This window comes from Ascaphus truei, chromosome 5 (assembly GCF_040206685.1).
Source record: "Ascaphus truei isolate aAscTru1 chromosome 5, aAscTru1.hap1, whole genome shotgun sequence".
In the NCBI taxonomy this organism is placed as follows: domain Eukaryota; kingdom Metazoa; phylum Chordata; class Amphibia; order Anura; family Ascaphidae; genus Ascaphus; species Ascaphus truei.
The window spans coordinates 288,330,982-288,347,454 of NC_134487.1; the positions used below are offsets into that span (position 1 = coordinate 288,330,982).

The window sequence follows — 16,473 nt, forward strand, 5'->3', positions numbered from 1 at the left end:
CATGTGTTCCCAGCTGTGTATCTGTTTGGATAGTTCACATCTCGCCGATCCTGTTAAAAATAACCTAGGAATCTTACATGAACAGGACAAAGTCCAGCATTCCCAAATGTGATGATTCAACCGGCTGACGTCTGTTTGCTTTGTGTCTGTGCATGAAAACATGCCCTTTAAACCAGTTAAAGGGGAGGATGGACTGCATATTGAATGATGTAATAAGGCTTTGATTGTTAAGAGGTTAAAAGAGTTTTTTTAGACAGAGTATGTATTTGTTAACATTATTAATTTGCTTTTAAAAGGGAATTTAAGCCTGTGAATTTTATTTATAAGGGATTGAAGCAGGGACTCTCCAGAGCTGACCCTGTTCATTTCAGCTCTGGGACCCCCTACTTCCGGAGATACTTACCTCTTCATTAGGTGCCAGTAGCTGCTCTCCTCGGCAGGCAGGGGTTCACAATATGTCCGCTGTTTAAAGGTCTTGGGCTCTGCGGGCCAATAGGAAGCCGTGACGTCATCAGTGCAGCTTCCTATTGGCCCATGTGATGCGGAAGCTTTAATCTTTAAAGACCAGCTAGCTCAGCCAGAGTGGCTACCGGCACTTACTTCAGAGATAAGTATCTCCGGAAGTTAGGGGTCCCCGAAGCTGAGGTTCAGCTTCAAAGACCCCCTGATTCAATCCTATGTGTATACAAAAAATGCAGACTTGGATTGGGCCTATAGCAGAACGCTTCTGGAAGCAAAAAAGGTTAAATCATTAAGACTTTTGACGCTATGGAATTGGTGGGGGGTATAGGGTGTGAAAATATTTAGCCGTATGAGAAGCACGATAAGGAGATTTCCTAATGTGATAACATGGTCAGACCTTACTATTAGGGATGGGTGGAACTGTCAAAATCCGGAATTTCTCGTTCTTTCCCTGCAAAATCTATCCCGCGGTATAAGGAATCCAAAACCGCCATTGGGTGCAATCCGGTAAGAATCCAATCGGTGGATTCCACCATCCGTTGCCGGATTGTCAAACCCCCCGAGTGCGGATTATTACTCCTTTATGTGGATTGTTCAGTGATCAATAAAATCAAAAATCCAGAAGAGGCGGATCGTCCTTTTTCAGATTGATCCGCAGAAATTCGGGGACCAAAGGAACCGGACGATCTGAGACGGATCCAAATCCAATACAACCAAACCGTAGATGGCGCTCTGACACTCTCTTAAAGCCTCCCAGTGAAACGATCAATGTAAATTGACACAAAGCCGCCATGGTGAGAAATGTATCATGTTTAAGCTTAACTACACTATGGTTTGTTTTCCTCTTTTTCCTCTTGGATCACATCCAAGCAAGAGAAGGTTTTGCCACTGTTTGGGATATTGCCTTTATTTTCTGCTCCATTGTGAGTAGGAATTCTAGAGGTTTTTGTACATTTAAAAATATATATATATTTTTAGCACTACAATATTGCACTATGTTATTTTCCCCTTTTACATGGCTTTAATCACCGCTCCCCATTACGTCTTTGGAAGAAAACGGATCCAAATCCGCCAACAAATTTCGCCCCATCTCTACTTACTATAAGATATTATGTGAATATTATGTGAATCCGATGGGCCATTAGTCTGTCTGCAGAAATGTCACAGAAATGTTGCAGCATTACCTAGAAATTGCCCCAGATTTTCCAAGGCGACTGTTCGGATTCTCGTGGCTGCACCTGTACATCTCAACGAATGTTATCTGGGTAATGTTTAACGTGAAATATGTGCAAAGTTTTGCTTGTGTTGAAATTGCATCAGTTTGAATCCCAGTAAGATACAGTAGTTGCTCACTTGCTTGTTACATGGTGGTGAATACTGTGGGGAAATATATATATATATATACTGTATAGCATTAGTTGTGGAATCTGATGTTTTTCTCTCTTTCGCTCTCTCGGAACCCTCCGGCGACCCGGTGATCTCAGGTGAAAGTTGATAGTCAGTATGACTTCCAGGATATAGCCAGCGTAGTGGCCATGGCAAAAACCTACGTAACCACCGAGCCATTTATAGACTCCAAGTACGACATCCGGATCCAGAAAATCGGGAGCAACTACAAAGCATACATGTGAGTGTGGGGGTGCGGCCGGGAGGAAGGAGGGGCAGCTGGGTCGGGCTGGGGTATCAAGGGGCCATAACTCAGTAAAAAGTTCTAATAGGATCTGAATTCATCTGTAAATATACAGGCCCAACCATGCATTCACTTCTAGACACACTCACATACATGTATAGTGATAGAGACAGAGCACACGGACTCTCCCTGCAGCCACACTCACAAAGGACCGACTTGGCATTATGCTGAGCTAGGTGCTAAGGGGCCTTTTACCTGGTCCGTCCCGACGTCACATTGTCATGGCAATGCGACGCCATTTGATTTTGCGGCACCATGATGACGGGACGCTGCAGGAGGAGATGCCGCCGGGAACAGGTAAGCGATACTTCCATAGGCCCCGCGCTCTCCCCCGTCAATCATTTTAATTGTTGTGGTGTATAGCACGGGGCTCGGTGCAGTGGCACCGACAGCACCGCCATCATACTGGCCCTGCAGGTAACACACACAGCCATGAATCTACCCATGGTTTCGGGAGTCTACCAATCGTTCTGGGAGACTTGGACAATCTTGTCCTTGAGGGCCCACTTGGGATTTCCCTGGGCCAGTCAGAGCCTGGTAGGCAGGATATTTTAGGGGCATAACTACAGGAGGTAGCACTGCTCATAAAACTTACAAGCAAGATACAATCTTGCCCCAAGGAGCTTGCAATTTAATGTTTAGTGTTTGGGGCACAGAAAGATAGTACAACTCAGAAGGTAGGTCACACAGTAGACTCTTCCACTTCAAAGACAGTGTCATTACAAATAAAGGGCTGTTGCGAACAAATGTCACTGCATAGCAGGTACTCTCGAACTGAACGGGTTAAAGGGGATACGTGTTGCTTGAGGTCTTTGTAACCATGCTGCATGGTGCAGGTATCTGGTTGGCTGCTTGCCTTGCTGTGTGATGGGTATATTTGCTGATGTTACAGACGTAGCCAACATTATTGCAACATTAACACAGTGCCTTAGCTCCTTAGCTCTTCCCCTTCCTCACACATGGCAGATTCAAAACAATGGCTGCTGTCAGTGGCGTAGCTAGAAATGCGCGGGGGCCCCTGGGCAAAACAAATTTCAGGGCATATTAATACTGACTGCAATTTTTTTTCTCGCTCCCCCCATCCTCTCCCTGATCCTCTCTCATCTCTCCCCCTCCTACCAATACATAATAAAACATACACACACCCCTCCCCAATACATAATAAAACATACTCCCCCCCCCCCCACCCAATACATAATAAAAATTCATCCCCCCTCCCCAATACATAATAAATACCCCTCCCCCCAATACATTTATTTATTTATAAAATATTTTACCAGGAAGTAATACATTGAGAGTTACCTCTTGTTTTCAAGTATGTCCTGGGCACAGAGTAAAACAAATAATACTTGGTTACAAATACAGTTACATAAATGAACAGGGTATACATTATATACAAGACATTGCGTGCACAGTTAAAGAAAATTATTTATTATTATTTACTGTATAAAATATTTTACCAGGAAGTAATACATTGAGAGTTACCTCTCGTTTTCAAGTATGTCCTGGGCACAGAGTAAAAGAAATAATACATGGTTACAAGTACAGTTACATAAATGAACAGGGTATACATTATATACAAGACATTGCGTGCACAGTTAAAGAAAATATATATTATGAGCGTATGAAACAGTTACAGACCAGGTTAAAATGTGAGACAGCCTTAGATTTGAAAGAATTTAGACTGGTGGTGGATGTGAGAGTCTCTTGTAGGTTGTTCCAGTTTTGGGGTGCACGGTAGGAGAAGGAGGAACGTCCGGATACTTTCTGGAGCCTTGGGACCATGAACAGTCTTTTGGAGTCTGATCTCAGGTGATAAGTGCTGCGTGTGGTAGGGGTGATGAGCTTGTTCAGGTAGCTGGGTAGCTTGCCCATGAAGAATTTAAAGGCAAGACAGGAAAGGTGAACTTTGCGCCTAGACTCTAGTGTTGACTAATCTAGTTCTTTGAGCATTTCGCAGTGATGTGTGTTGTAGTTGCATTGGAGAACAAAACGACAAATTGAATTGTAGAGTGTGTCAAGTTTGCTAAGGTGGGTTTGAGGAGCCGAGCCATATACTATGTCTCCATAGTCAATAATTGGCATTAGCATCTGCTGTGCGATACGCTTTCTGACCAGGAGACTTAGGGAGGATTTGTTCCTGTAAAGTACCCCTAGTTTGGCGTAGGTCTTGGTTGTCAGGGTATCAATGTGCATCCCGAATGTTAAGTGGGAGTCAAACCATAAGCCCAGGTATTTAAAACTAGTGACAGGTGTTAGGGTGGTGTTAGCGTTGGTTCTAATCAGGAGCTCAGTCACTGGAAGCTTTACAAATTTAGTCTTGGTCCCAAATACCATTGTTACAGTCTTGTCAGTGTTTAAAAACAGTTTGTTTTAAGAAATCCAGTTTTCGAGTCTCAAAAAGTCAGACTGAAGTATGTGTTGAAGGTCAGAGAGGCTATGGCTGTGTGCATATAGGATTGTGTCATCTGCATACATGTGTATTGAGGCTTCCTTACAAGCTGTGGGAAGATCATTAATGAACACTGAGAAGAGTAGGGGCCCCAGAACAGAGCCTTGCGGGACACCACAGGTGATATCCAGGGGGTTGGAGTTAGAGCCTGAGATGGACACATGTTGGGATCTTCCTGATAGGTAGGACTGAAACCAGTTTAAAGCATGCTTCCCTATTCCAGAGCTCTGGAGTTTGTTAAGCAGGATAGCATGATCAACTGTGTCAAAAGCCTTTGCAAAATCTAGGAATACTGCACCAGTGAGTTGTCCCCGTTCCATTCCACACTGGATTTCATTGCAAACTTTTAGCAGGGTAGTTACGGTGGAGTGTTTGGGACGAAAGCCAGATTGGAATTGGCTAGGGAAATTTGTTTTGGTATAGAAATCGCTTAGTTGGGAGTGGACACATTTTTCCATGACTTTGGATAGAATTGGGAGAAGTGAGATTGGCCTGTAGTTTGAGACAGTGTTTTTGTCCCCACTTTTGAAGATTGGGACAACTCTGGCAGTTTTCCAGGTCTTAGGGATATGGCCTGCAGACAGGATAGAGTTGACTATGGAAGCAATTGGTTTGGCAATGGCTGGGGCACCAAGTCGTAGGAACCTAGATTGTAGTAAGTCAGGTCCACATTGGCTGCTTAGTTTTAGTTTGAGGAGCGCTTGTATAATCTCCTCTTCAGATACTTGGCCAAATTGAAAATTGTGGGCAGTGTTGGGAGGGGTGGGATTATAGGGGTACTCCTAGGATGAGATTCAGGTTTGTGGTTTGGGCTGCGTTTCGCTAATAAGTTAGTGGCACACCCCACAAAGTAATCATTGAATGCATTTGCAATGTCAATGGGGTTTGTCAGAGTAATATCCCCCTTAGTGATGTTACTTGGCTGTTGATGGTTAGGAGGCTGGAATATATTGTTGATAACCTTCCAGAAGTTAGCTGGGTTTGATGTATTTTGGTGGAGATTGTCAGAGTAATATTGTGCTTTTGCATGCCTTGTTTGCCTTGTGCACATGTTTCGCATGCATCTGTTGTGATTGAGATCCTTGGTAGTGCCAGTTACTTTGTAGCTTTTCCACAAGGTATCCCTGAGCTGGTAGAGTGCAATAAGGTCAGTTATAACCCATGGAAGGTGGGCCCCCGTACCCTTATTTTGCGTAGTGGAGCATGGGTATCGCAGAGTTTTAAGAACTCGGATTGGAAATAGTCGAGTGCAGAATCAGGGTCTGGAATTAAATCGATTCTGTGCCATGGGCAGTTGGTAAGGTCATCCAGAAACTGTTGTGGGTTAAAGTTTTTAAATGTTCTAGTGAGGAGAACTTTAGGGCTTGATTGGGGCGTTTTAATTTTCCTTACACAGTACACTATTGCATGGTCACTGAAAAATGTCAGGAAGGATGCCAGAGGATTGGATTCTGCTGGGGTTTGAGGAGAGAATCCAGTCTAGCAAGGAATGGTTATGCGATTTCAGGTTTATCCGTGTGGGTTGGGAAATGAGTTGCGATAGGTTAAGTGACTTGAGTTGTATCTGGATTTTGTGGTTTTTAGGATCAAGCTAATTGAAGTTGAAATCATCAAGAACTAGCAGCTCACTCTTCTCATTCAGAGAGGAAATGGAGCCAACAAATTGGGTGATATCAGTCAGGGATTGTAGAGGGGCCTTAGGGGGGCGGTAGATGCCAGTAAGCAAGAAGGGCTTAGAAAAGGGGAGGCAGATTTTGCCAACTAGAATTTCAAAAGAGGATGGGCTTGGTGGGCAATTTAACAGTGTAAATTGTAATGTGTCTGCAATATAAAATAACACCCCTCCTCCTCTCTTTGACCTATCTCTCCTAAAAATGGAGTATCCCTGAATGGCGATATTTGCATCAGGGGTTTTAGGGGATAGCCATGTTTCTGTAAGAATGATGTCTTTGGGTTTATGCAAAAGGCACCATGCCCTTAGTTCGTCCAGTTTGGGCAGCAGGCTCCGGATATTTATATGGGCGACAGATAGCCCTTTTTGGAATTTAAAGGTGTAATTCTTAGGGGCATGGGACAGAGCTGAAGTGGGAGGACCTGGGTTAGGTTCAATATCACCTGCTAAAGAGAGTAACAGTACAAGTAGGAATTTGGGTAGTTGTTTGTAGGTTGTACATAATAAATACACCCCCATCCCCAATACATAATAAATACACCCCCATCCCCAATACATAATAAATACACCCCCCATCCCCAATACATAATAAATACACCCCCATCCCCAATACATAATAAATACACCCCCCATCCCCAATACATAATAAATACACCCCCATCCCCAATACATAATACACCCCCCATCCCCAATACATAATACACCCCCCATCCCCAATACATAATAAATACACCCCCCATCCCCAATACATAATACACCCCCCATCCCCAATACATAATACACCCCCCATCCCCAATACATAATAAATACAGCCCCATCCCCAATACATAATAAATACACCCCCATCCCCAATACATAATAAATACACCCCCCATCCCCAATACATAATAAATACACCCCCATCCCTAATACATAATAAATACACCCCCCATCCCCAATACATAATAAATACACCCCCATCCCCAATACATAATACACCCCCCATCCCCAATACATAATACACCCCCCATCCCCAATACATAATAAATACACCCCCCATCCCCAATACATAATACACCCCCCATCCCCAATACATAATAAATACACCCCCCATCCCCAATACATAATAAATACACCCCCCATCCCCAATACATAATAAATACACCCCCCATCCCCAATACATAATAAATACACCCCCCATCCCCAATACATAATAAATACACCCCCATCCCCAATACATAATAAATACACCCCCCATCCTCAATACATAATAAATACACCCCCATCCCCAATACATAATAAATACACCCCCATCCCCAATACATAATAAATACACCCCCCATCCCCAATACATAATAAATACACCCCCCATCCCCAATACATAATAAATACACCCCCCATCCCCAATACATAATAAATACACCCCCATCCCCAATACATAATAAATACACCCCCCATCCCCAATACATAATAAATACACCCCCATCCCCAATACATAATAAATACACCCCCCATCCCCAATACATAATAAATACACCCCCATCCCCAATACATAATACACCCCCCATCCCCAATACATAATACATCCCCCATCCCCAATACATAATACACCCCCATCCCCAATACATAATAAATACACCCCCCATCCCCAATCTACTATATATTTCTAAAAGCACTGTATGTCTGCGTCCCTAGCGGCAATCTCATTGGTCCCTTGGCCCGCCCGCCCCCGCACACCTCTCATTGGCCTGAGGCGGAGTGACGGGCCAAAGGACACACAGGGACGGACGGACGGACGGACGGACACACACACACACACGAGTAGGGGGGGTGTTACCTACATTAGCGGGGCTCACAGTGTTAGCAGCACCCGCGCGCACATCCTCCTCTCCCCGTGTCTCCCCGTGTCTCCCCGTGTCTCCCGCGCTTTCACCCCGCCCCCCCCCCGGCGCCGCTACAGTCAGCGGGACACACACACACTATTATTACCCCTTCAGCGCCCCCCCCCTACCCAGTGTCAGCGGCCGTGCGAGACCCCCCCCTCTATATCTCCCACCTCTCCCCCCCCACACATATACATGCCCCCCCTCCCCGGCGCTACAACTCACCCCTTCCCCGGCGGGGGAACAGCCAGTGGCCAGGCAGGCTGCCTCGCGGCGCCGAGTACCCAAGATGGCGGCGCCCGGGACACAGCGGGGGAGCGGCCACAACACACTGCCTTCCGCCTCAGATCCACGTGGGACCTGCCGGACGGGTGAGTGAGCGGCCTTCACCTCCCCTCCACCCCCCTTCACCTCCCTTCCACCCCCCTTCACCTCCCCTCCACTCCCCCTTCACCTCCCCTCCATACCCCGCTTCACCTCCCCTCCATACCCCCCTTCACCTCCCCTCCAGTGTCAGTGTCTCCCCGATACCCCCCCCCCCCGGCGCCGCTACAGTCAGCGGGGGAGCGAGCGAGCGCCCGGGACACAGCGGGGCAGCGGCCACAACACGTGGGACCTGCCGGACGGGTGAGTGAGCGGCCTTCACCTCCCCTCACCCCCATTCACCTCCCCTCACCCCCTTTCACCTCCCCTCACTCCTCCTCCCTTCCACCCCCCTTCCCCTCCCCTCCACCCCCCTTTACCTCCCCCCCTTCACCTCCCCTCCACCCCCCCCTTCACCTCCCCTCCACCCACCCCCCTCTTCACCCCCCATTCACCTCCCCGCCTTCACCTCCCCTCCACCCCCCCTCTTTACCTCCCCTCCACCCCCCCTTCGCCTCCCCCACCCCTTCCCACTGCCTCCCCCCCTTCCCAATGCCTCCCCCCCCCTTCCCACCGCCTCCCCCCCCTTCCCACCGCATCCCCTCCCCCTTCCCCCCGCCTCCCCCCCCCTTCCCACCGCCTCCCCCCTCCTCCCCACCACTTCTCCCCTTTCCCCCCCCCGCTCCCCTTCCCCCCCCGCCGCCCCCTTCCCCCCCCGCCGCCCCCTTCCCCCCCCTCCGCTCCCCCCCTCCGCTCCCCTCCCCCCCTCCGCTCCCCTTCCCCCCCCCCTCCGCTCCCCTTCCCCCCCCCCTCCGCTCCCCTTCCCCCCCCTCCGCTCCCCTTCTCCCCCCCTCCGCTCCCCTTCCCCCCCCCTCCGCTCCCCTTCCCCCCCCCTCCGCTCCCCTTCCCCCCCCCTCCGCTCCCCTTCCCCCCCTCCGCTCCCCTTCCCCCCCTCCGCTCCCCTTCCCCCCCCTCCGCTCCCCTTCCCCCCCCCTCCGCTCCCCTTCCCCCCCCCTCCGCTCCCCTTCCCCCCCCTCCGCTCCCCTTCCCCCCCCCTCCGCTCCCCTTTCCACCCCCCCTCCGCTCCCCTTTCCACCCCCCCTCCGCTCCCCTTTCCACCCCCCCTCCGCTCCCCTTTCCACCCCCCCCTCCGCTCCCCTTTCCACCCCCCCCTCCGCTCCCCTTTCCACCCCCCCTCCGCTCCCCTTTCCCCCCCCCTCCGCTCCCCTCCACCCCCCTCCCCTCCACCCCTTTTTCCCCTCCACCCCTTTCCCCTCCCACCCCCTCCCACACTTTCACCCCTTCCCCCCCCTCCTCTAACCCTTCCCCCCCTTCCTCTAACCCTTCCCCCCCCTCCTCTAACCCTTCCCCCCCTCCTCTAACCCTTCCCCCCTCCTCCACCCCTTGCCCCCCTCCTCCACCCCTTGCCCCCCTCCTCCACCCCTTGCCCCCCTCCTCCACCCCTTGCCCCCCTCCTCCACCCCTTGCCCCCCTCCTCCACCTCTTGCCCCCCTCCTCCCCTTCCCGCCGCCCTTCGCCTTCCTGCCCGCCTTACCGCCTGCCCACCCCCGCCTCTGCCTTTCACCCGCCCTTACTCCGGCCGCCTCTGCCTTTCACCCACCGCCTCACAGCCGCTGCACGCACTCAACAGACACCCGCCACACTCGACACATACCTGCCGCCACACACACCTGCTGCCTCCCGCCCCTACGCACCGACATCACTGACCCACCGCCTCACACCCTAGCAGGACCCACACTCACAGACAGCACTCTCAACCCACTCGCCACCCGCCGCCTCACACCCTAGCAGGACCCCCACTCACAGACAGCACTCACAACCCACGCGCCACCCGCCGCCTCACACCCTAGCAGGACCCACACTCACAGACAGCACTCACAACCCACGCGCCACCCGCCGCCTCACACCCTAGCAGGACCCACACTCACAGACAGCACTCACAACCCACGCACCACCCGCCGCCTCACACCCTAGCAGGACCCCCACTCGCAGACAGCACTCACAACCCACGCGCCACCCGCCGCCTCACACCCTAGCAGGACACATGCCTCACATTTTTACATCACTTATGGCACCAAAATATACATTGTACTGTGGTGTGGTTACAATAAACCATTTTTAAACAACATCGTATTACATTTTCTTCCATCTTTATTTTCAACATTATTATCCAACCTTTACAACAAACACTCACCTATTGTTCCACGATTTATAAATAATACTACCTATTACGCATTTACATCCCGGGCAACGCCGGGTCTCTCAGCTAGTACATAATAAATACACCCCCATCCCCAATACATAATACACCCCCCATCCCCAATACATAATACACCCCCATCCCCAATACATAATAAATACACCCCCCATCCCCAATACATAATAAATACACCCCCCATCCCCAATACATAATAAATACACCCCCCATCCCTAATACATAATAAATACACCCCCCATCCCCAATACATAATAAATACACCCCCCACCCCCCATCCCCAATACATAATAAATACACCCCCCATCCCCAATACATAATAAATACACACCCCCATCCCCAATACATAATAAATACACCCCCCCATCCCCAATACATAATAAATACACCCCCATCCCCAATACATAATAAATACACCCCCCACCCCCCATCCCCAATACATAATAAACATCCCAACTTAGCTTGGTCTTAGACCGGGACCCGGGGATGGCTGGCGGGCTGGCGGGCGGGCGGGCCAGCTGCCGCACAAAGCAGTTGGCGCTGGGCCCAGCTCTGCCCTTCTGCAGGCTTCTCTTCCTCACACTCTGTCCCACGCGGAGCTTCCAACGTCAGCGCGTTACGGCGCGCCGACGTCAGAGAGACCAGCCACGCGCCACCTTGAGGGAGAGAAACCAGCAGCAAGGGAGAGCCGGGCCCGGCGGCAACTGCATTGTGCAGCCGCCGGCCCGCCACCAACCACCGGGTCCCGATATGTCCCCCTGTCGGCCGCAGCATAGCAGGGGGAGAGCGGGTCTCCCCAAGAGCGCAGGCTTTGCCCGGGCTATAGCTCCGCCCCTGGCGGCTGCACTGTGTATGTTCCGCCGCAACACGCCCGCGGGAGTAATAATGTTGGTTACATTTGTATGATAAATGTAAGAAAATGCTGCACACCACAAATAAGTCAAAAGATACTATCCCCGGTGCCCCTGGCCCAGGGAAATACCCGTGCAGTATTCCAAGCGTATGTGGGAGAAGGGAGACGAAACAGGGCACTTCGGATTTAAATAAAGTGAATTTATTTAACCAAATGTATCAACATTTCGGGCCATGTAGCCCTTTCCCAAGAAGTAATGGCAGTAACTGTGCTATGTCATATTAGACACGGCAAGCATCTCACTGATAGGACTTAAAGGAGCAGTTCCTCCTACTCATATTGTTAGCCCCCAATTTACCGGGTGGGAACCACGGTCTCCCTGAGTCCAACTCCACTATTTTCAGTTACGGGGACCCCCAGGTTCCTCAGATACTTACAGGTGAAGTTACCACGTGTAAATCTTCCTCGGGGGGAAACAAAATGGCTGCCACAACTCGGGCCTACAGAAAGCTAGAACATACTCACTGGTGGTTTTCTATTGGATGGCTATTTAAATCCCCTTTAAAAACCAGGAAGTAATGTCGGTAACTTCATCAGTATATCAGGAACTGAAGGGTCACCGGAGCTGAAAATAGTGTAATTCAGCTCTGGGAACTCTGGGAATCCCCCCCCCCTCCTCTGGGAACCCCCCCCCCCTCCCCGTTCCAATCCTGCAGATGAAACAGAGGTTAGTCAGGATGGATTGCTCCTTTAATACTTGGTCCATAGGAGCTAACATTAACACATTATCTCACGTTCCACATATATAAGGTTTGTAGGGTATCACAGCATCTCTGTAGCAGGGGCGCAGAACTTTTGGCCTGAATACCACTGCTAGTGCACAGGGTTTGTTTTTTTTAAGTCTTCTGCCTCTAAAACTACCAGGAACACAAGTTGGAAACCATACTTACCAAAGACAACCAATCCAATTGAAGGCAGTTGGCGCTTGTCCACGGGTTTTGCCTCCGTTTTGCAGCTGGGAGACTTTAGTAAGTAACCACCATAGGGTTTATAGTACTAAAGGGTCTATTATCAAGGCAAAAGAGGTGCCATTTTTGGGCAAAACAAACTGTACCACATATATCAAAGGAAAAAATCCTATTGATTTCAGTGTTTTTTCTTTGATACACATGGTGCAGATCAGCACTCCCCACTCCGTGACTTGTAAGGCTCAGGTTGGCGTGGGAAATGGTAAGAATGAAGGAGAATGTGAACAAAAGAAATGTTTATAAGGGTTACATTGCGATAATGAACAACAATTGTGAGGAAAAGATGGACAGGGGTGTGGTATACCGTGGATATCGATATACTTAGATTGTAAGCTCTTCGGGGCAGGGATTTCCTTTCCTATTGTCTGATCTTATTTGTTGCACATATTGTACTATAATTCCCTGTACTGTATTGCCTCTCTTGCAAAGCACCAACCACAGCTGTGGGCGCCCCGTAAGGTTGGTACCTGCTGTTCTATAGAATTTCTGTATTTCTTCTTCTTCTAGGCGGACATCTATTTCCGGGAACTGGAAGGCAAACACCGGCTCGGCTATGCTGGAGCAGATCGCAATGACGGACAGGTGAGACCTAAATAATAGTACCCCCCACATCTGTGTTCACTCCATGCAAAATTTACCCGGCCGTCGGTCTGTCACACTCACTCTGCACCCGTGTGATAGGAGTAGGGTTGCCAGGTGTCCGGTATTGTACTGTAATACTGGACATGTATGTGTCCGGTATTTTCCTCCCTGGACATAGTGACCTGACGCACCTTTCACCATTGAGTCCAGTATTTTTGGAGAAGCCACCTGGCAACCGTAGATGGGACGGGGAAGGGGACTGCAAGGGGATTTCAACATGTTTTGAAATGGCCCTTATCCTAAAGCTCCATCATTTTACATTCAAAGCCTGAAACAAGGTAGTCAGGCACACCAAAAATATCACCAATATACTTATTTAATGACTAAAAAAAAAAGAGTAATCATAGCATCCAATGATGACTTTTTTAGTAATTAAATAAGTATTGGTGATATTTTTGGTGTGCCTGACTACCGTGTATTGGGTTTACTATCTCTTGACCTGAGCCCCCTTTTGTCTTAGCACCCATCTGTTACTCCCTGTATTTTCTAGACCCCTTGCTTGGGGTCATCCCAAGTTATTGGACCGGGTGCCCTTGTTTTTTCGCATTCAAAACCTGGACAGATAAACTCGAGTTAGAGCAACAATCCCGCCAGAATTGGACATTATATATTTTACAGCATTCGAGTCTGGGGAGAGCTGAACCTCCAGTTGTTACTGTAGCTACAGGGGTCCCCCAGTTCCAGAGATACCTACCTGTTACCTGTGTTTCAGCTGGGAATTGAAATGGATGTCCAATAGGGAGCCGCAATGGATGACATTGTGGCTTCCTATTGACCCCTGCAGGACCCACAGGAATTGGCTGGCTATAATGAATTCCCTTTATTTATTTATGTATTTATTTATAAAATGTTTTACCAGGAAGTAATACATTGAGAGTTACCTCTCGTTTTCAAGTATGTCCTGGGCATAGAGTTAAGATGACAAATAATACATGGTTACAAATACGTAGTTACATTAAGTGAATAGGATATACATTATATACAAGACATTGCATGCACAGTTAGAGATAATATAAGTTATAGGCATATGTAACAGTTACAGACCAGATTAAAATGTGAGGCAGCCTTAGTTTTGAAAGAACTTAGACTGGTGGAGGCTGTGAGAGTCTCCGGTAGATTGTTCCAGTTTTGGAGTGCACAGGAAAATAATAATAATAATTAGAAGAGAAGGAGGAGCGGCCGGATACTTTACTGAACCTCGAGACCATGAACAGACTTTTGGAGTCAGATCTTAGATGATAAGTGCTGCATGTGGTAGGGGTGAGGAGTTTGTTCAAATAGGCTGGTAGCTTGCCCAGAAAGTATTGGAAGGCAAGACAGGAGAGATGAACTTTGCGCCTAGACTCAAATGATCAATCTAGTTCTTTGAGCATATCACAGTGATGTGTGTTGTAGTTGCATTGGAGAACAAAATGGCATATTGAATTGTAGAGAGTATCAAGTTTGCTAAGGTGGGTTTGGGGTGCTGAGCCGTATACTATGCCCCCATCGTCGATAATTGGCATTAGCATCTGCTGTGCGATACGCTTTCTGACCAGCAGACTTAGGGGGGATTTGTTCCTGTAAAGTACACCTAGTTTGGCATAGGTTTTGGATGTCAGGGTATCAATGTGCATCCCAAATGTTAAATGGAAGTCAAACCATATGCCCAAGTATTTAAAACTAGTAACAGGAGTTAGGGTCGTATTAGCGTATGGACCTGAAACAAATGTAATGTCCAATATATCTCTAGTTGATTTGTTGTAAGTTGTGATATCTTTCAGTGGAGCACAATCTGAGTTTTTATGTAGATGAAATGATAATGTACTGTGCACACAAAGAAGAAACCTATAAGGTTTGGAAAGCTCTGTATATTTCCAATGTGGCTCCACTGAAAGGTGTCACAACCTGCACTGCATCGACATCTCTCCAGAACCAATCCACCTACCGAAACTCTGAACTACGCTCCTTCCATTGAAACGGGTTCTTGTTCAATATCCTGTGACGTTGCTTCCCATCGGCTGTATTCAAATGAAAGGGACTACAATCTTCCCTAGCACAGGGAAGATGTCTTCACGGCACATTCAGCACTCGAGTATGGAAAACGTTATCCAACATGTGCAAATCTGTAGAGAATATTAAACACAAGTGACTGTGTGTGCTGTTTGAAAGATGAGAGCACATTTGGGATATGATAAGAATAAGGTATTATACACTGTACAGAAGAGCGTTCTTATCACTTTCATGGAAGGCCTTTGCAAGAGCTAAACGTTGGCTTGTTGGTGACTCATTAAATTCATGTTTTGTTTTAATGTCACCTAATCAGCATAGACATAAGGAGTACATAATGTTCATAATGTCTGGTGGTAACTGAACTCAAGAGTGCCTGCTCCACTTGGCCCATTATCTCTCCAGTTACAAATCAGCTGCCCCTCTTCCCGATTCCACAGGTACAGGCTGTGGGCAGATTCCTGCGCCGAAATGTTTGGGGGTCTGGATATTTGTGCTGTAAAAGCCGTTCACAGCAAAGATGGGAAAGATTATATTATAGAGGTGAGTTATTTCAGGCGCCAGGTACAAATGTAGCATTATATATCATTATGTTAGTGTATCAGGGCTTCTTCTGCAAAGGCCATGTCTGTACATACTGTGCTATATGTATGCACACACAGCTGTCTCTTACACATACTAATACTCCTATAACCAATAGGGACCACATACTGTAGTATCTACACACACTTTTAGTTATGCTACAATCTCTCACATTTCCACACCTACCCACACCATTTATATTAACTCTCACTCCACACACACCTTTTGTAAAGCACTGTATACACTGTGGGCTCTCCATTCATTTATATTCACACAGATACACACACACACTCTTACATCACTAACTTTCAGCCTCTAGCCATAAATCACAACCACACCGGGGGAGGGACAAGCACAGATAACATTCCAAGAGACACTGTTTAAGTATACCCTTTGCTTGCTTCATTCATTGTAACATCGCCGGAAGAAGAGATCAGTGTATCTCGAAAGCTCGCACAAATAAAAGCATTTCGTTAGCCACAGAACGGTATCATCTATTTATTTTTTGATTATTGAAGCTCAGCTAACACGGTACTGATACCTCTACATATAAATATATATATATAAATATATATATGTACTATATGCACCGTATATATTTACATGACCTTAACTTACAAGTGAGTTTCAGTGTAAAAAATT

General features: G+C 48.0%; 1 protein-coding gene across 1 annotated transcript in view; it reads left to right on the forward strand.

The window, feature by feature from the left end:
* The window catches only part of SYN3 (synapsin III), a 210,224-nt gene that overhangs the window by 175,387 nt on the left and 18,364 nt on the right, over positions 1-16,473 (forward strand). The window contains exons 8-10 of the mRNA XM_075599202.1: positions 1,947-2,089; positions 13,126-13,200; positions 15,690-15,792. Of these exons, the coding sequence (XP_075455317.1) occupies positions 1,947-2,089; positions 13,126-13,200; positions 15,690-15,792 (321 nt within the window). The remainder of the gene's footprint in view (positions 1-1,946; positions 2,090-13,125; positions 13,201-15,689; positions 15,793-16,473) is intronic.